Source organism: Myotis brandtii, unplaced genomic scaffold, assembly GCF_000412655.1.
Source record: "Myotis brandtii unplaced genomic scaffold, ASM41265v1 scaffold1167, whole genome shotgun sequence".
Classification (NCBI taxonomy): domain Eukaryota; kingdom Metazoa; phylum Chordata; class Mammalia; order Chiroptera; family Vespertilionidae; genus Myotis; species Myotis brandtii.
In genome coordinates, this window is record NW_005354039.1 from 1,255,295 (window position 1) to 1,273,847 (window position 18,553).

At 56.2% G+C, this 18,553-nt stretch overlaps 1 protein-coding gene and 1 long non-coding RNA gene across 2 annotated transcripts in view; one reads left to right on the forward strand and one right to left on the reverse strand.

The window, feature by feature from the left end:
• LOC106723959 overlaps nt 1–1,028 on the reverse strand; it is a 26,076-nt gene extending 25,048 nt beyond the window's left edge. Inside the window, exon 1 of the long non-coding RNA XR_001359712.1 lies at nt 965–1,028. This is a non-coding gene — a long non-coding RNA (uncharacterized LOC106723959). The remainder of the gene's footprint in view (nt 1–964) is intronic.
• MYO1C (myosin IC) overlaps nt 1–15,793 on the forward strand; it is a 21,404-nt gene extending 5,611 nt beyond the window's left edge. Inside the window, exons 2-32 of the mRNA XM_005858320.2 lie at nt 967–1,122; nt 1,241–1,356; nt 1,970–2,168; nt 2,249–2,329; nt 3,206–3,385; nt 3,478–3,576; nt 3,781–3,894; nt 3,979–4,050; nt 4,458–4,577; nt 4,697–4,779; nt 4,997–5,102; nt 5,203–5,283; nt 5,570–5,661; nt 8,101–8,195; nt 8,274–8,320; nt 8,422–8,502; nt 10,168–10,273; nt 10,377–10,494; nt 11,054–11,167; nt 11,243–11,319; nt 11,674–11,742; nt 11,837–11,921; nt 12,021–12,180; nt 12,468–12,551; nt 13,211–13,304; nt 13,390–13,445; nt 13,553–13,688; nt 13,765–13,835; nt 13,926–14,023; nt 14,098–14,197; nt 14,555–15,793. Of these exons, the coding sequence (XP_005858382.1) occupies nt 967–1,122; nt 1,241–1,356; nt 1,970–2,168; nt 2,249–2,329; nt 3,206–3,385; nt 3,478–3,576; nt 3,781–3,894; nt 3,979–4,050; nt 4,458–4,577; nt 4,697–4,779; nt 4,997–5,102; nt 5,203–5,283; nt 5,570–5,661; nt 8,101–8,195; nt 8,274–8,320; nt 8,422–8,502; nt 10,168–10,273; nt 10,377–10,494; nt 11,054–11,167; nt 11,243–11,319; nt 11,674–11,742; nt 11,837–11,921; nt 12,021–12,180; nt 12,468–12,551; nt 13,211–13,304; nt 13,390–13,445; nt 13,553–13,688; nt 13,765–13,835; nt 13,926–14,023; nt 14,098–14,197; nt 14,555–14,581 (3,117 nt within the window). The 3' untranslated portion in view covers nt 14,582–15,793. The remainder of the gene's footprint in view (nt 1–966; nt 1,123–1,240; nt 1,357–1,969; nt 2,169–2,248; nt 2,330–3,205; nt 3,386–3,477; nt 3,577–3,780; nt 3,895–3,978; nt 4,051–4,457; nt 4,578–4,696; nt 4,780–4,996; nt 5,103–5,202; nt 5,284–5,569; nt 5,662–8,100; nt 8,196–8,273; nt 8,321–8,421; nt 8,503–10,167; nt 10,274–10,376; nt 10,495–11,053; nt 11,168–11,242; nt 11,320–11,673; nt 11,743–11,836; nt 11,922–12,020; nt 12,181–12,467; nt 12,552–13,210; nt 13,305–13,389; nt 13,446–13,552; nt 13,689–13,764; nt 13,836–13,925; nt 14,024–14,097; nt 14,198–14,554) is intronic.
• Nucleotides 15,794–18,553: the final 2,760 nt, after the last annotated feature.

Consider the following 18,553-nt stretch of genomic DNA (forward strand, 5'->3'; position numbering starts at 1 on the left):
TGCTCAGACCCAGAGGGGCCCTGGCGAGAGCCTGGGGGGTCTGGTTGGAGGAGACCTGCTGCCCCTCGGGATCGAAACCCACCGCTTCCACTGCCGCCCTGCTCGTCTCGGGCCCTGACACTCGGCGTCCGTTTCCTGGAGCCCCAGACCCTTTTCAAAGAGTGTGTGGGGGGGGGGAGGCGGCAGCTGGGCTTTCCGCGGTGAAACCCCCACCCCCTGAGGCCTCGGGCTCCCGGGGGAGGAGGGTGCCCGGGGAGCCTGGCAGCTGATGGAGAGGGTGTGGCCCAGCGATGGGAGGGCGGCCCCCTCATGGGGTGAGTGCTGAGTCCCGCTGGACAGGAGGTCCCCTGGGCGGTCCCTCTCCTGTGGGGCCTGGGGTGGTCTCCTGCTCAGTCCCTGACACTCTCCCCTGGAGAGTCTGGCGGGGGTGGGGTGGGGGGAGAGGCGCCCCTACCCTGCCAGAAGGGCGCGCTCGGAGCCATTTGTCCTCCAACAACACCTGTCACCTGTGGCTCAGAGCGGAGACCTAAGTCACCTGGTCTAATCCAACTCCTCCTGGAGGCGGAAGAACCCTAAGAGGGGAGGGGATTGGTCCAAGGTCAACAGAGCTTTTTTTCTGTGATTCCAGGAGTTCCTTCATGACCCCCCCTTTCTCTACACAAAACTAGCACCTCCCGCACTCGGGATTCGGTGGCCTTGCTCCTCTGTCCTCTGTGCTCCAGGGTGTGTGTCCAGGCCCATGCACCCACGAGGTCTCTGTTCTGGGTGGCCTCCTGTCCTCCATGTTCCCTGTGTACACCCAGGCCCAGTGTACACAGCGTCATCCTGCTCCTGTGTCCTGTGTCCAGGCCTCCCGTGTTCACCTGCCCTGCTGTCCTGTCGATCCCACAGGCTGTGGTGGGGGGGGGAAGTGGCCTTATCTTACCCCGCTGGCCCTGACCCTTTCCCGCGACTCATTCCCAACAGGCCCTGGGCAGCGACGGGGTGCGGGTGACCATGGAGAGCGCCCTGACCGCCCGTGACCGGGTGGGGGTGCAGGACTTCGTGCTGCTGGAGAACTTCACCAGTGAGGCCGCCTTCATCGAGAACCTGCGGCGACGGTTCCGGGAGAACCTCATTTACGTGAGGCCCGAGTGGGAAGACAGTGGGGCTGCTGGGGGGTTCAGAGGCAGGACTGTGGGGGAAAGAGGCACCAGGCGCCTCTGGGAGAGAATTCTGACCCTCCTCCTCCAACCCCCAGACCTACATTGGCCCGGTCCTGGTCTCTGTCAACCCCTACCGGGACCTCCAGATCTACACCCGTCAGCACATGGAGCGTTACCGTGGCGTCAGCTTCTACGAGGTGCCACCCCACCTGTGAGTGACACCCCCATCCCCATCTGAGATGACCCCACCCGGCCCTCACTCTAACATGACCCCAGACTCCCCACTTTGGATGAAGCACTGTTCACATCTGTGAGGGATCCCACAGTTCCTCACCCTGGACCGACTCCATCCCCACCTGAGATGAATCAGCTCCGTCTGGTCGGGACCTCCCCGGCCCCCACCCAACTCATTCTCACTCATGACTTATTTGCCCAACTGTACCTGGCATGGCCCCCAACCTTAGTGACCTCTGGGGGCCTCCAGCCCTACCTATGAGGGACCCCAACCTCTACCTGAATGACCGGTAACACTCATGAGTGATCTTCTCCATCTTCCCTCTGGAAGTGACCCCCTCCAGTGCTCGCTTCGGCAGCACATATACTAAAATGGAAAGTGACCCCCTCCACAGCTGTGAAGAATCTCCCTCCACCCACCCCCTTGAAGGTTCCCCAATCCCCATCCTCAAAGGTAAATGCAGCTCCCACCCACAAGAGAACGCCAGGCAGATGTGGGAGTGCCCTCCCCAGCCCCACCTGCTGGACTCCCACCAGCTGCAGCTGCTCGAACTCCTACCCCCTGAGCTCCTGACCCGCCTCTGCCCCAGGTTCGCGGTGGCCGACACTGTGTACCGGGCACTGCGCACGGAGCGCCGGGACCAGGCAGTGATGATCTCTGGGGAGAGCGGGGCCGGCAAGACCGAGGCCACCAAGCGGCTGCTGCAGTTCTATGCTGAGACCTGCCCAGCCCCTGAGCGGGGTGGTGCTGTGCGTGACCGGCTGCTACAGAGCAACCCTGTGCTGGAGGTGAGGGTCCGGCAGCATCTGAGAGGAGGGACAGGCAGGGAGAGAAGGCCGGCATCCCTCATACCCCCATCTGCTCCTAGGCCTTCGGAAATGCCAAGACCCTCCGGAACGATAACTCCAGCAGGTTTGGGAAGTACATGGACGTGCAGTTTGATTTCAAGGTACCTGTGTGTGCCGGGGCAGGGGGGTGGGTTTCCCATTCAGTTGGCGCCAGTAAATATTTACTGAGCTCCTGCTGTGTGCCAGGCACTGTTCCAGATGTTGGAACTGCAGCATTGAAACAGAACAGACAAAAATCCTGCCTTTAGGGGAGACAGACAGTAAGCAGGAAAATGTAATGTAGGTGACAAGTCCCATGGCAAAGAATAAAACAAGGTCAGGGGTGGGGCAGTTGCTCTTTAATTATGTTTTGAACTCCAAGAGGAAGGGGGCCATCAGGAGATTTGGAACAGAAGTGTGTCGGGATCTGACTTTCCTCTTAAAAAGATTGTTCTGGCTGCTTTGTTGAGACTAGATGGTCAGAGAAGCAGGCCAAGCAGGGAAACCAGTCAGGAAGCTGATAGAATAATCTAGATGACAGGTGACTGTGGCTGGAACCAGCTCAGGGGCAGTGGAGGTGGGGAGCAGCGGTTGGACTCTGGGGTTTTGAAGGTTAAGGCAGCAGGATTGATGGGCTGATGGGATGAGAGGAGGCCTGCAGACTCCTTAGCCTGAGCACCTAGAAGGGTGAAGTAACCATTGACCAAGATGGGAGACAGTCGGGGGAGCTAGCCTGAGGAGCGGGAGAGAAGGAGTTCAGTTCAGGGCTGTTGAGTTTGAGATGCCTGTTGTCCGTCCGTCCGAATGGAGCTGACAGATAGATGGGGTTGAGTGTCCTCGTTTCTTAGATGAAGAAGCTGAGGCAGCGGGTGACTTGCCGGAGCCCAGGCACTTAGGGGCAGAACTGGAATTAGAACCCAAGACGGCGGGGGAGAGAAGGGAAGGTGGGCCCCACTTCCCATCCCCCTGAGTAGTCCCCATGTCTGTCCTGCCCGCAGGGTGCCCCTGTGGGCGGCCACATTCTCAGTTACCTCCTGGAGAAGTCCCGCGTGGTCCACCAGAATCACGGGGAGAGGAACTTCCACATTTTCTATCAGCTGCTGGAGGGGGGCGAAGAGGAGACACTGCGCAGGCTGGGCTTGGAGCGCAACCCCCAGAGCTACCTGTACCTGGTGAAGGTGAGCAGCTGGTGGGCAGGGCAGGTGCCACCCGGGGAGCAGCACAGTGCCAGGGCGCCACGGCTGATAACCCAGCTTTGCCCCTCCCCCAGGGCCAGTGTGCCAAAGTCTCCTCCATCAACGACAAGAACGACTGGAAGGTCGTCAGGAAGGCTCTCACGGTCATCAACTTCACTGAGGATGAAGTGGAGGTGAGGCCTCTGCTGGGGACCCTCTTTCCTCCTGTCACACCCCGAAAATCTCAACCCACTTTTACTGCCCGTATCTACTTAGATCCCCCTTCTCCTCTCAAACACGTCACCTCCCAGTCCCTGCTCCATCCAACCACCCCTGGTTGCCCTCATGGAACTCTCAGCCCCTCCTGTGACTCCCCTCTGCCCCTGCCTGTCCCCCAGGACCTGCTGAGCATCGTGGCCAGTGTCCTGCATCTGGGCAACCTCCACTTTGCTGCCGATGAGGAGAGCAACGCCCAGGTCACCAGTGAGAATCAGTTCAAGTATCTCACTAGGGTAAGCGGGGTGAGCAGAGGGCAAGGGCAGAACAGCTGGGTGAGGGGAAGGGCACCCTCACCATGCCCCCCGCCCCCTTGACAGCTTCTTGGTGTGGACGGCTCAACATTTCGGGAAGCCCTGACCCACAGGAAGATCATCGCCAAGGGAGAAGAGGTGAGGCCAAGCCTTTGCCTCAGGAGATGGGGTGAGGGATGCAGGTATAAGGTAGCCCCCACCCATTGTTGCCCCTTCCCCTGGTCCGCTAGCTGGTCCTCTCAGCAATGCTGGAAGGACATAAGGCAGCTGGCTCAGAGAGGCACAGGAGCGGGCCAAGGTCACACAGGAAGAGGGTGAGGGAGTCAGGCTAGAGCCAAGACTCCGACCTCTAGGAATGGGGCCTCTTGTCCGTATACCTCCTTCCCTCTGGTGGGGTCACTGTGTCCTCTCCTGTGCCCGCCCCCACATGCTCCCCCAGCAGGAGGGCGAGTAGACAGTTTCCTGGTGTTGGACCTGAACCCAGAGGGGAGTGGGTGGAGAGGGGTCTTCAGCACTCATCTCCCGGTCTCACGCCACACCTGCAGCTCCTGAGCCCGCTGAACCTGGAGCAGGCTGCGTATGCTCGAGACGCGCTTGCCAAGGCCGTGTATAGTCGAACCTTTACCTGGCTAGTCGGGAAGATCAACAGGTCATTAGCCTCCAAGGTGAGGGCGTGGTCCTGGCTGCTCCCAAGGGAGCAGGGAAGGCAGTCCAGGGAGGCCTGGGCCTGGGCACTGGGGGCTGGCAGGAGTGGGGACCCATGCTCTTGGTTGAATGACCCTAGGATGCCCAGAGCCCCAGCTGGCGGAGCACCACGGTCCTTGGGCTCCTGGACATTTATGGCTTCGAAGTGTTTCAGCACAACAGGTCAGTGCCCTCTTCCTCCTGCCTGTCTCTCCTCTCGTCCCTCTGTCCCGGTCCTTCCCCTCTGTCCCCCGCCTCTCATTCCTGTCAGTGATTTCCCAACCATCCTGGGTCCTGATGAGTGTTTCTCCCATAGCTGCTCAGGGCCTGGCCCATCCTCCCCTTAGCCCGGCCCTGTGGCCACCTTGAGCTCCTGTGGTCTCTCCTGCTTTCCTCACAGCTTCGAGCAGTTCTGCATCAACTACTGCAACGAGAAGCTGCAGCAGCTGTTCATCGAACTCACCCTCAAGTCAGAGCAGGAGGAGTACGAGGCCGAGGGCATCGCGGTAAGCGCGGGCCTGCAGGTGTCATAGGAAGCCCAGGTGTCAGTCCCCGGGGGAGGCACCAGGACCCCATGATGATGCCCTCCTTCCCTGTACCCCTCAGTGGGAGCCTGTCCAGTATTTCAACAACAAGATCATCTGTGATCTGGTAGAGGAGAAGTTCAAGGGCATCATTTCCATTTTGGTGAGTCGTCTGTTCCTCCTAAGCCTCGTGTGGGGCTGGGTGGGAGGACGTCACTCCTTCCCCTTTCTCTCCAGGCCAGTCCACGGAGGGCCAGAGTTTGGGGCTGAGCAGGGACAGGGCAGGGCTCTGCATGGAGGGTGCTGGCTGCATCTGGAAGCTGTCCCTAGGAAGTCCCCTTGATCTGCCCCTTTCCCTGTGTCTCTGCCTCCTGCATGGTGCCCCTGAATTACCTGTGCTCTCCAGCCCCTCCCTTGACACATCCATCATTCTGTGCCACACCCCTTAGGACGAGGAGTGTCTGCGCCCTGGGGAAGCCACAGATCTGACCTTCCTGGAGAAGTTGGAGGACACCATCAAGCACCATCCACACTTCCTCACGTGAGTGGGGTTACAGGGCTCACTTGGGTAGAACCTGTGGAAGCCTGGGATCCCCCCCACAATGAAAACATCAGCCACAAAGAGATGACCAGAGGAGGTGCTGAGTTAAGGACAGGTGCACAGAGCCGCAGCTCACCGTATAGCCACAGAGGAAGAAGCCAGGAGCATGGCTTCCTCCTTATTCTTTTCTGAGAATGAAACTTGCGAAGGCCCAGCCAGCGTGACTCAGTGCTTGAGCATTGACCTATGAACCAGGAGGTCACAGTTTGATTCCCTGTCAGGGCACATGCCCAGGTTGTGGGCTCGATCCCCAGTGTGGGATGTGTAGGAGGCAGCCGATTAATGATTCTTTCTCATCATTAATGTTTCTATCTCTTTCTCCCTCTCCCTTCCTCTCTGAAATCAGTAAAAACATTAAAAAAAAAAAAAGAAAAGAAAAAGGAAAGAAACTTGCTAAAATTGTTTAGCTTCCTTTATTTGCAAATTGCTTCTTATTTAACTCATCCCTTAAAGTGGGCGAGGGAGAGGAAGCAAGCCCCTCTGTCCCAGCTCTGTCCTGCATTGTCTGTGCACGTCATCTCCTCTAACCTGAAGCAGCCCCGAGGAGGTGTTCCTGGTGCTGTCTCCAGTTTACTGAGGTTCAAAGAGAAGTCCTTTGCCCAAGGTTATCTCCCATCTAGTAAGTCACCGAGCTGGGACTCAGTCCCAGGGCTGCAAATGCCAAAGCCCTACGCATTTTTGCTTCATAGTACGTTCGTTAAAACCCTTTTCCTGGTTGTAAAAATAACGTTGCTCATTAGAGAAACGCTGGAATGTGTGCAAAAGCCACTTGGAGTCCTGTCACCCAGAGGCCATCACTGTTAACAATTCGAGGCATTTCCTTCCTGCCTTTTTCTATACCTTTTTTTTTTTTCCCCCGCGGTTGAGAACTTACTGTGTAGAGCAGGTCCTCAGATAATGCTGTTTCATTCAGTGTTGTTTTGTTATACCATTGATGAGCTGTTGTGGGAACTTCATTCTTGTTTATGTCAATTAGCCTCTGGTAAAATTGCTTTTGTTATATGTCGTTTCACTTAAAGTCACAGAACCCATTAACGACAGTAAGTGAGGACTTACTGTAGAAGGCTCAGGGTAGTGTTATATCTTTCAGTATTTTCCTGTATCGTCAAACAGAGAAGAGTTCCTCAAAATGCTTGCTCTAATGGCTCTAATCCACAGACACCCCATGGCTCTTACCCAGCCTCTGGGGGCCCCGGCCAGCCTCCAGTTTCTGCTGGATAACAAGGCTGCCACAAACATCTTTATGCCTTAAGCCTCTGCCTGTGTCTCTGGTTAGTTGCTTGAAATAGTTCTTAAAAGTAGAAAATGGGCCCAGGCTGGTGTTGCTCAGTGGTTGGAGTGTCATCCTGTGCACTGAAAGTTTGTGGGTTCGATTCCCAGTTAAAGGCGCATACCTAGGTTGTGGGTTCGATCCCAGTCGGGGCATGTATGTGAGGCAACCAATAGATGTTTCTTTCTCTCCTCCCTCCCTCCTTCCCTCTCTCCCTCTCCCTTCTTCTCTTCCTCCCTCTCCTTCTCCCTTCCCCTCTCTCTAAATAATCAATAAAGACAAAACGTAGCTTTGGTCTGTGCACCAAAAGGTTGCCAGTTCAATTCCCAGTCGTAGCACATATCTGGGTTGCAGGTTCAATACCCCATTGGGAGATGTTTCTCTCTCACATCGATGGTGTTCTCTCTCTCTCTCTCTCTCTCTCTTTCTCTCTCTCTCTGTGTCTCTTCCTCTCTTCCTCTCTCTAAGCATGCCCTTGGGTGAGGCTTAAAAAATAATAATCTATAATAATAAAAGGATAATATGCTAATTAGACTGGATGTCATTCCGGACGTCCTTCCTAACAAAGCTGGGAGGGAAGCAGCCCGGGTCCCGGGTGCCGGAGGGAAGCCGGTACTGGCAGCCAGGGAAAGGAAGGCCTACTCTTGAAGGAATTTTCGTGCATCGGGCCTCTAGTAATAACATAAAATAGAATTAAAAAAATACATATCCTCTAGTGATTGTTTTTTAAAGATAGAAAATGGGCTAAAGGGTATACACATGCTTAAGACTTAAGTAATCTCTTGGGGCAGATTCTATTCTTAAAATGTAGGGCCATGCTCAACCCTCTGAGCAGTCATGCAACAGCCAGAGGCGCTGAAAGGAGCCCTCTGCCCAGTGTGCCCTGCAGAGCGGGGGCCCAGATCCCGGGCCTGGCACAGTGTGACCTGGGCAAGGCCGTCTACCTCCCTTAGAGTCCGTGGCCACCTCTGTGCAGGGAGGCAGGGTGGGCTGTGGGTGGCCTGGGCACGCCTGCTTCCTCCTGGAGGTCTGTTTCCTCTCTAAGACCCTTCAGCAGGCAGGGAGCATGGCTCAGGCCAGCACGCTAGCTCCTCTCCCTGTCACCCCAGGCACAAGCTGGCTGACCAGCGGACCAGGAAATCTCTGGGCCGCGGGGAGTTCCGCCTCCTGCACTACGCTGGGGAAGTAACCTACAGCGTGACCGGTGAGGATGCTGGGCTGGGTCCCCGCAGTGGGCAGGGAGGGGGCTCTTCCTCAGCTCACATGTGCTCTCTCCTCCCAGGGTTTCTGGATAAAAACAACGACCTGCTCTTCCGGAACCTGAAGGAGGTGAGGGGGACTGCGGGGAGGACTCCGGGTTTGGCCCCGAATGACCAGTGCCTCAGGAATCTGTCCTACTATAACCTTGATCCCGTGCTCTGCCCTCACAGACCATGTGCAGCTCGGAGAATCCCATTATGAGCCAGTGCTTCGACCGGAGCGAGCTCAGTGACAAGAAGCGCCCAGAGACGGTGTGGAGGCTGTGGGGCCCGAGGGGGCGTGTGTGTGCACGGCGATGAGTGCCTGCAGGAGCCTGGAGTTGGCTGTGTGCAAGCGAGCGTCTGTGCTTGTTGGTTCCTGTGTGTGTGTATCTGTGCCTACGTCTGTGTGTGCTCTATGTCTGTGTCATGTACACAGCCACTGCTCTGTGTCCGCCCTGTTCTCTCTCCTCTGAGCCAGCCAGCCTCCTCCCTGGTCTCCTGGCTGTTCACCTGCCCTTACAAGCATTCCCCACATATCTGCTGTGGGGATATTCCAAATGGCAGATCAGTTCCTATCATTCCCCCACTCCAGATTCCTCTATGGCTCCCTTGTTCCCTCAAGTTTAAATTCACTCTCCCCAATGTGACTCTGAGTTCTGCTCCGATACTGCCTCTACCCGCCTTTAATCCCCTTCTCTGCTTGTCTTGTTTGTAGCTCACTGTGTACATCAAGCCTTTGCTCAGACTGCCCCTCTGCCTGGAATGCCTTTCTCTCCTCTCTTCCTTCTGGCTGTCTCCCTTTTTTTTATTTTTTATTTTTAGCGAGAGAGAAAAACATTGATACGTTGTTCCACTTATTTATGCATTTGTTGGTTGGTTCTTGTATGTGTTCTGACCGGGGATCAAACCCACAACCTTGGTGTATCGGGATGAAGCTTTAACCACTGAACATATCCTTTTTTTTTTCTTTATTGATTAAGGTATTACATATGAGATAGAAACATCAATGACAAAAGAGAATTATTGATCGGCTGCCTCCTACAACACACCCCACTGGGGATTGAACCTGCAACTGGGCATGTGCCCTGACTAGGAGTTGAACCGTGACCTCCTGGTTCATAGATCGATGCTCAACCATTGAGCCACACCTGCTGGGCTCCTACACATCCTTTAAACCAGTGGTTCTCAACCTTGGCTGCACATTAGAATCACCTGGGAATCTTTTTAAAATCCTGATTTCTGGGCCTCATCCTCCGGAAATTCTGTTTCTTTGTTATGGGTTGGGGCCACAACATTAGTAACAAAGAAACAGAATTTCCGGAGGATGAGGCCCAGAAATCAGGATTTTAAAAAGATTCCCAGGTGATTCTAATGTGCAGCCAAGGTTGAGAACCACTGGTTTAAAACTTAGGTGAAGGGGCATGTCCAGGAGGCCTTTCCTGCCGCCCGCTCCCCCATAAACGGGATTAGTTGCCCCTTCTTGGTGCTTCCAGAACCACAGGCATACACCCCTGTTACTAATGGGGCCACGACAGATTGTGAGTCTGCTGGAGTCTGCTTGAAGGTTCTACATAGCAGTGTGCAGGGATAACGGTCGGACGTACAGGTGTAGGACACATTGTTGAAGAAAGTGGCCTTGAAATTCTAGAAGAGGAAGAGTGCTTGCCAAAGGAAGGTGTAGGATTGAGGTTGTGCTGAGGCCTGAGCAGGGTTTTCAGACCCCAGTGAGGTTCCTAAACTGAGGTCTCTAGTCAAGCCATTGTGGTGATGCAGGTGGGCCTAGTCTGTCCCCTTCCTCTTTGTGAGGGAGGAAGGGCCCCAGCAGGGTGGGGGGTAGTTGAGGGAATTGCTGTTTTGCCCCAGGGAGGGGCTGTGCTAGGAGTCAGAGGCATCAGCCCAGCTCCAGCCAACTTCCCCTTCGCCTTGGCTCACCAGGTGGCCACTCAGTTCAAGATGAGCCTCCTGCAGCTGGTGGAGATCCTGCAGTCCAAGGAGCCCGCCTACATCCGCTGCATCAAGCCCAACGACGCCAAACAGCCCGGTAGGCCCTCCCACCCATGGGCCCGTGGGCTGAGCCTCTGGGCAAGGGCCACAGGCCCTCTGTCCATGCGAGCCCACTGATTGCCCTGTCACCCCTCCTCCAGGCCGCTTTGATGAGGTGCTGATCCGGCACCAGGTGAAGTACCTGGGACTGATGGAGAACCTGCGAGTGCGCAGAGCCGGCTTTGCCTATCGCCGCAAATACGAGGCTTTCCTGCAGAGGTGGGGGCGGGCCTGGCTCAGGGCCAGGACAAGGGGTCCAGAGGGTAGGAGCCTGGCAGATCCTGGGAGGGAAGACGGGTTCCCAGCCCCATTGCAAAGCCAGGATGCTGAGGCTCTGAGCTGCTGAGGCCTTTCCATGCTGCAGGCCTAATGCCGAGCTTGGTAGAACCCCTCCCCCCAGGCCTTGCCTTCACAGAGCACGTGGCCTGAGGCAGGCATCCACATATCTGTCACCAGGAGAAATGCTAAAAGCTTATGAGGACAGAGTTTCTATCAGCTCAGACAGGAGAGAGCCGATTTGTGGTTATCCTGACTTAGGGTCTGGGGACTCAGTCAGGTGTGAATTCCATCTCTGCTACTTTCCAGCCCGTAGCCTTAGGCAGATGAGAATATTAATTGCCTTATTGTTATAAGGGGGACAACAGAGCCACCTCCCATGCTTTCTGTGAGCTGCCCGTTAGGGGAACCTCCCGGCAGGTGCCCAGAAAAGCTGGTCTGGGTCCCCAGGGAGGGTGGTGGCTGAGGTGGGAGCCCGTACATTTCTGCTCCTGCCCCCCAGGTACAAGTCGCTGTGCCCGGAGACATGGCCCACTTGGGCAGGACGGCCTCAGGATGGGGTGGCTGTGCTGGTCAGGCACCTCGGCTATAAGCCAGAAGAGTATAAGATGGGCAGGTGAGTGGTGCCCACTCCTGGGGTCTAGAGGGCATGGGGATGGCAACCAGGGGCTGATCACTGCTGCCCTCCCAGGACCAAGATCTTCATCCGCTTCCCCAAGACGCTGTTTGCCACAGAGGATGCGCTGGAGGTCCGGAGGCAGAGCCTGGGTGAGAGAGGCCCCACCTTTCCTGTCCCAGGGGGTCCGTTCTGGGGGCAGGAAATAAATCATTGCATTTGGGCTCCTTTTCCAGGAAGTCCGCCTCGCCCACATTCAGCTGCCCTCCTCCTTACCAGCCCCAGCCCCCGCCCCCACCATCTGTCCTGCCCTTGGTACAAACGCTGAGCATGTTCCCACATTCCATTGCTGCCTCTTACTCGCTTCCACTTACTCTCCCTTCTTATTTATCCTCACTCAGTAGCTCCTTCAGCCATTGCTCATCCATGCCACTCAGTGAGCTCTGGCAGCCAGGCCCCAGCTGGTCCCTGAGCTCTGGCCCATTGACTTTCTTTCTCACCTACAGCCACAAAGATCCAGGCCTCCTGGCGGGGCTTCCACTGGCGGCAGAAATTCCTCCGGGTGAAGCGATCAGGTTCGGGGGCCCAGGGTCTTCAGCGGGCAGGGCCTGGGGCTAGGGTGGGCCACCTGGTGAGGGGATAGAGGTCAGCCATCTGTGGTCTCTGCAGCCATCTGCATCCAGTCCTGGTGGCGGGGAACGCTGGGACGGAGGAAGGCGGCCAAGAGGAAGTGGGCAGCACAGACTATCCGGCGGTGAGCACTGGGGCACTACGAGGGGGTGCGGAACCGGACGTGTGTAGGGGTCCGTTGCAGACTTCTCACCCCCATCCCTGTTGGGTTCCCCACCCCCAGGCTCATTCGAGGCTTCATCCTGCGCCATGCACCCCGTTGCCCCGAGAACGCCTTCTTCCTGGACCACGTGCGCACCTCATTTTTGCTCAACCTACGGCGGCAGCTGCCCCGGAATGTCCTGGACACTTCCTGGCCCACACCACCCCCTGCCCTGCGTGAGGTCTGCGGCCCTCCCTGCTGGCTTGGGGACTTTCAAAGCACTCTCAGGAGGGGCCCAATTAGCATGAGGCCAGAGGAGCAGTCAGGGCTTCCCAAGGGAGTGGAACTGGGGCTGGGCCATGGAGGGCTAGATGTTTTGAGAGAAACACCTTCGGGAATGGAAGGGGTTGTCCAGATTGAGGGGATGTCGCTTAGGCCAGAGCCTGGTGGTGGGCATATGCCCCTAGTCCTCAGAGGGAAGGGAGCCAGCTGTCTGGGTGCCTCATGTTGCTCGCGTCGTGCCCACAGGCCTCCGAGCTTCTGCGGGAGTTGTGTATGAAGAACATGGTGTGGAAGTACTGCCGGAGCATCAGCCCTGAGTGGAAGCAGCAGGTATGGAGAGCCAAGAGGCAGGTGTGGACTGGCCAGGGGGCAGGGGCACCACTTGAAGAGTGCCGGCCTGGGAGAGCACTCTACTCCTGACTTACCATGTGACCTCAAATGGATCCCAGCCCCTCTTGGGCCGCACGTATGAAGCAGAAGCTGGAGTAGGTTGTGGGTGGAAAGTAGGGTTCACCTGGGCCAACTCCACTGGACAGTAGAGGCTTCCCAGAGGCCTGTGTGGAAAAGGCTGCAGCGTCAGTCTAACCGGTTGGTAATGTCTGCCCTGGTTTTGGAGACAGACATTGGCTGCCAATGTGCCTTGTGTTTGCCAACTCAATACTGGGTGATGCTAAAGGACCCACCCGCTCAGGTGACCTGTAGTAGGTTTGAGTCTTAGCAATCAGCCAGCTTCAAGATCCCATGTTGAAGCTGAATATTGGGGGTCCCAGGGCCTGCACCCTGACAATGCTGTCAGGACTCTTCTAGGGAACTCTCTGCCTTGGTTGGTGGAGCCGGGGGTGCGGTAGAGGAGGGGTTCATGGGAGTGTTGGTGGCAGGGCTTAGCCTCCTGCTGTTGGGGCTGGAAAGAGGTGAGGGAGGCTGTCTCAGCTTCTGAGGCTCTGGAGGGCCGCACCCTCTGACATCCCTCCCCGGCCCTTGGCCCTCAGCTGCATCAGAAAGCCGTGGCCAGTGAGATCTTCAAGGGCAAGAAGGACAATTACCCACAGAGTGTCCCCAGGCTCTTCATCAGCACACGGCTCGGTGAGCCCCTGACTTTCCGGTGTCAAACCCTCCCTCACCGTCCTAGTCCCCTCTCTCCTCTGACTCTCTCCCCCGCCTGGTGCAGGTGCAGACGAGATCAGCCCCAAAGTGCTGCAGGCCCTTGGCACTGAGCCCATCCAGGTGAGACATCGGGGATCGAGGCATCGGGGCCCGGGCAGAGGGTGAGGGGGTTTTCCCTGGAGCCCCTCGGCCCCTCCCCTGCCCCTCATCCCACCTTCTGTCCTCAGTACGCGGTGCCTGTAGTGAAATACGACCGGAAGGGCTACAAACCCCGACCCCGGCAACTGCTGCTGACGCCCAACGCTGTGGTCATCGTGGAGGATGCCAAAGTCAAGCAGAGGATTGATTACACCAACCTGACCGGTGAGCCAGAGTCCAGGGCTGTGCAGGGGGGTCCCTGCTCTGACCTTGATCCCTAACCTCTGCCCTTCCCCCTCAGGAATCTCCGTCAGCAGCCTGAGCGACAGCCTCTTTGTGCTGCATGTGCAGCGCGAGGACAATAAGCAGAAGGTGCCCTTTGGAGACAGGGAGGCAGGGTGGGGTGGGGTGGGTTCTGTAGGTCAGGGCAGAACCTAACCCCTCCCCTGGTTGGGCCCCCAGGGGGATGTGGTGCTGCAGAGTGACCATGTGATTGAGACACTGACCAAGACGGCCCTTAGCGCTGACCGTGTGAACAACATCAACATCAACCAGGGCAGGTGAGGCAGGTAGGCATGGGGAGGGGGCCGAGTGTACACATTGGGGAGGTCCTCACACACACCCTTCCCTCCAGCATCACGTATGCAGGGGGCCCTGGCAGGGATGGCATTATCGACTTCACACCTGGCTCAGAGCTGCTCATCACTAAGGCCAAGAACGGTCACCTGGCTGTGGTGAGTGGGACCTGGGACTGGGGTGGCCCTAGGACTGGGGTGGAACCTCCGGTGACCAAGGCGTCCTGGCAGTGCTTGGGTACCACACCACCCCGGTCATCCTGCTGCCCATTTGGGGCCAGAAGGAGGGGCCTTTGGAGCCCTGTAGTGCCGAGGGTCATAAAGATGGCAGCATGGGGAGGGGGAAGACCTAGGGGCCTGGGTGTGCTGGGTGGGAAGGGAGGCCCACTCCGGCTAGGGAGTGGGACCAGAGTCTGCAGGACCAGGCCGCCGCTGCATGCTCCTAACCCATGAAGACAAGTGCCCAGTGCGCCTGTCTGCTTCCCACTCACACTTGGGCTTCTCCCTTCCCCACAGGTGGCCCCACGGCTGAACTCTCGGTGATGAAGGTGCCCACTGGGCCCTCCCACCTCCCAACGCTTTGCTTATCCTCTCTTCCCCTCCCGTTACCAAAGACTCGAGCTTCCAGACAGGGACCCAGGGACACCTCGAAGCCCACAGACAAACTCCTGCCTCCTGCTCTCCCCTCTCTTGAGGGCGCTGCAGGGAGGGGTTAGGGAGCTGCCCCAGGAGTGGGCCAGGCCGGGCCACAGCAATAGGAAAGCCGGGGCCAGAGGCAGACACGCCAGCCCCACTGTCGATGCCAAATATTTGAGAGAAGGGAACTTTTGTTGAGGTTTTCTCTGAGATTTTTTGATGCTTTATAAGAAACTATTTTTTTTTAGCCATTTCCCACCCCAAGACACACTGGATGTGTTTTCCCTGACTCCAGCCAGGCAGGGGATGTAGTTCAGAGGTGGGGCGGTCTGGGCCCTGGTGCCCTCTTTCCTGCCCAGGCCCCTCTGTCCTCCTCATTCCCTTGGCGCCTTGTCTGCCTGCCTGTCTCCCCACTGCAGCCCGCTCAGTGGACACCTAGATCCTCTGCAGCCCGCTCCGACATCCTTCTGGGGGCTGAGACCACCCTTGCCTGCCCCCTTTTCCTGCCTTAACAATGTCCTTTCAATACCAGCCTAGCCTGAGGCTGTCCTGGAGTGGGGGAAGGTGTCTCAGACCACAAAATGTGCGAGACTGAGATCAGCTAGTCCAGCTTCCTGGTGTGACAGCAGGAGACAGTAGCCCAAAGAGGGGAAGGGACTTGCCTTCCTTCGTCCAGCAGGTTGGGGCAAAACCAGGACCGCAGCCCTGTCCTCTCAGTGCCTCATCCAGGAACAGGGGCCCCAGAAAACAGGCTCATGTCTTAGGGTGCATGTGGCTCCCTGACCAGCAATCACCCTTGGGGGCCACCAGGTAGGAGAAGCCCTTCTGCCTGAGTCCATACCTTATGATGACACATACCCTGCTCACCATAACCGGCCCCATTTCAAGGATGTGAGGCCTTTCCTGTGCCCCAAGCTGCCCCCTGTCCTGGGAACCTGGGGAAGGGGCCGGCCTTGGGAGGAGCTGCAGGGGCATCACCTCTTTCTGCTGCTGCTCCCCTCACACCTCCCCAAAGAGCCTGGGCTGCCCAGCTGCCTATTTCTCCTGGGATCTCGGCCCACTGCTGACACTTCTGCAATCCAGAGAAACACTAAATAAAGCAATACGTGTTTGCCAACAGTGTCTCCTTGTGAATGTTAGGAAGGGGAGAGGACCCCCTAGAAGGCAGCCAGGGGTCTTGAATTAGAATTTTTGCCTTGTCCCCCGAAGGAAGGAGGCAGAGCTCCCTTCCCAGGGAGAAGAGCAGGTGTGACCAATGGCCGCAACATTGACTCTTGAGAAGGGCTGCTCAGCCTGGCCCAGTGCTTTGGGCTGGGAGGCAGGAAGCATCACACACAGTCCCTTCCCTGTGACCTCGGCCTGTCCTGGAAGGCTGGTGCACAGAAGTGCAGCCCTGGGTGGAAAGTGCAGGAGCCAAGGGGCAGACCTGCAGGAGACTGACTCCTGATGGGGACGGGGGCGGGGGAGGGGGATGAAGGGTTGCCAACACATCACAAAGAAGATGACATGCCCTGACCAGTTTGGCTCAGTGGCTAGAGCGTCGGCCTGTGGACTGAAGAGACCCGGGTTCGATTCTGGTCAAGAGCATGTACCTTGGTTGCGGGCACATCCCCAGTGGGGGGTGTGCAGGAGGCAGCTGATGGATGTTTCTCTCTCATGGATGTTTCTAATTCTATCCCTCTCCCTTCCTCTCTGTAAAAAAATCAATAAAATATATTTTTTTTTTAAAAAAAGAAGATGGCATTTGAGTAGGCCTCAAAGGATAGCCTCCAAATTTGGATTGGGTTGCAAGTGACCAACCCAATCTAAACTGGCTCGGGAAGCAAAGGACATTCAATAGCATTCACAGTTTAGCAGCCCCAGGTTGGGCTGTTCCCAGGCGCTCACAGATGTGTCTGGAACCATCTCTTGGCTCAGCCTTTCCTGGTGATGTGGTGGCAGCAACAGCCACCAACAGCTCCGGACTTGCATTCCATGAAGTTGGCATCAAAGGCAGAGAGAAAAAGCGCCTCTTGTTAAGTAACTCAAAAGTCTTAGAGCCAATTCTCAGTGGACCGCTTGAATGAGGTGCTTTCCTGTCCCATTCATTGTAGTTAGGAAGAAAGCTTATTCTGATGTGTGCGTGCCAGGCCTGGGCCATGTGTCTACACCCCTAAAGCAAGGAGCATGTGCCACACCTGACCGCAAGGACCAAGATGGGGGCAGATGACTTCCCGAAAGAAAATCAGTGTTGCCTCCAGAAGAAAGGGAATGAGTGCTGCAAGCTGCAACCACAGAGCTCATCAGCAAATGGCTAAGCCTTCCCAAGTGGGAGGGGCACTGCGGGCAGAAGGAATGGCAGGCCTTAAAGGCAAGGAAAGTTCCCAGTTAGGGCCAGGCTACCTGCTGAGTTTAGATTCATCACCTGGGGCAAAAGTTCTCAATCAATGAGATACCATGCATAGTATGACTATCTTGAGCTTGACACAACCCTGTGAACACACCTAGATTTTGACACTGCCCTACAAATTAATGTATAGGAAAGTGAAAGCACCATAGTAATTAGTCTATCAGTAGTAACAGTGGCTCCAAGAAGCCGACAGATAAGATAAACATTGTGTTAGGTGCAATGACCAGGTTTACAACTGTAACCACATTCCTTTCTCTAGTCAATGGGTACACCTGGGAGAGTGATAGCCCAGATGCCACTAGGCACCCTGTCCTTTTGAGAGGTAATCAGGGATGGTTCGCTCACCTCCTGCAGGAAGTGCAATGCCCTCCAGGAGATAGCTGCCCATTGTTGTGTTATTGGAGAAAGGCGTGGATTGCCTTTCTCCTTTGCTGGTGGGAGTGGGGTTCTTGGGGTGCCGCTGAAATAAGCATTTCTGGAGATGTGGCAGGAAGCTTTATTTTCATGGAATGACATCCTTGGGTTTTCAAAGTCCCATTTCTCTTAATCCAGTCCTGGAAGATGTGCTGCTGGGGACTCCATTGAGTTAGAAACAAAGCCATTGTCCACCGTTTCCATCGCAGGGTGGAGTCGGGGCCGGGAGAGCATTAGGCTAGTTGTAGTGATCAGTCCCTTGCGTGAGGTCCACATCGCTGTGGGCCATGCGGGCAAATGCAGGGGAGCCAAGGGAGTGCGCCCCCGCAGCAAGTCTCTAGAGTCCGGAAAACACTAAAGCACAAGAGCGTGGACCAAGAGAGCGACCTCCTTTGCCCAGGAGATTAACTATCTCCAATCTTCCCACCCTGGCAGTGGCCACACCTACTCTGGCTAATGACCTGTTCCCAGGTGTGACGGACAGATAAGCACAGTCCCTGTCACCCAGACTTTACTGGGCATGCATCCATCCTCCCCGCGTCCAGTCCCTTCCCCCAGCTCTCTGCTTGTGGGGAATAGACCTGGGGAGGGCTGCACTGCAGCTTCCAGGCAAAGCTGCAGAAAGGGCATGCCTGTATTATTTGGACTTCCCTTTGCTTCTTTCCTGTTAATTAATAACTGGATTAAATCACAACGGTATCAGTAGGAAGCTAATTTTGGCTCTGGACAAGGGCATCCACCCAACTCTACATTCATTCATTCAACCAACATTTACTTAATGTGCCAGGCTCTCTAGGTTAGCCTTGATACCTGGGATATTGCAGGAACAAAAAAGACCCAAATCCTTGCTTTTATGGAGCTTACAGTCTAGAGCAGGGGTCCTCAAACTACGGCCTGCGGGCCACATGCAAATACAAATATTGTATTTGTTCCCGTTTTGTTTTTTTACTTCAAAATAAGATATGTGCAGTGTGCATAGGAATTTGTTCATAGTTTTTTTTAAAACTATAGTCCGGCCCTCCAACGGTCTGAGGGACAGTGAACTGGCCCCCTGTTTAAAAAGTTTGAGGACCCCT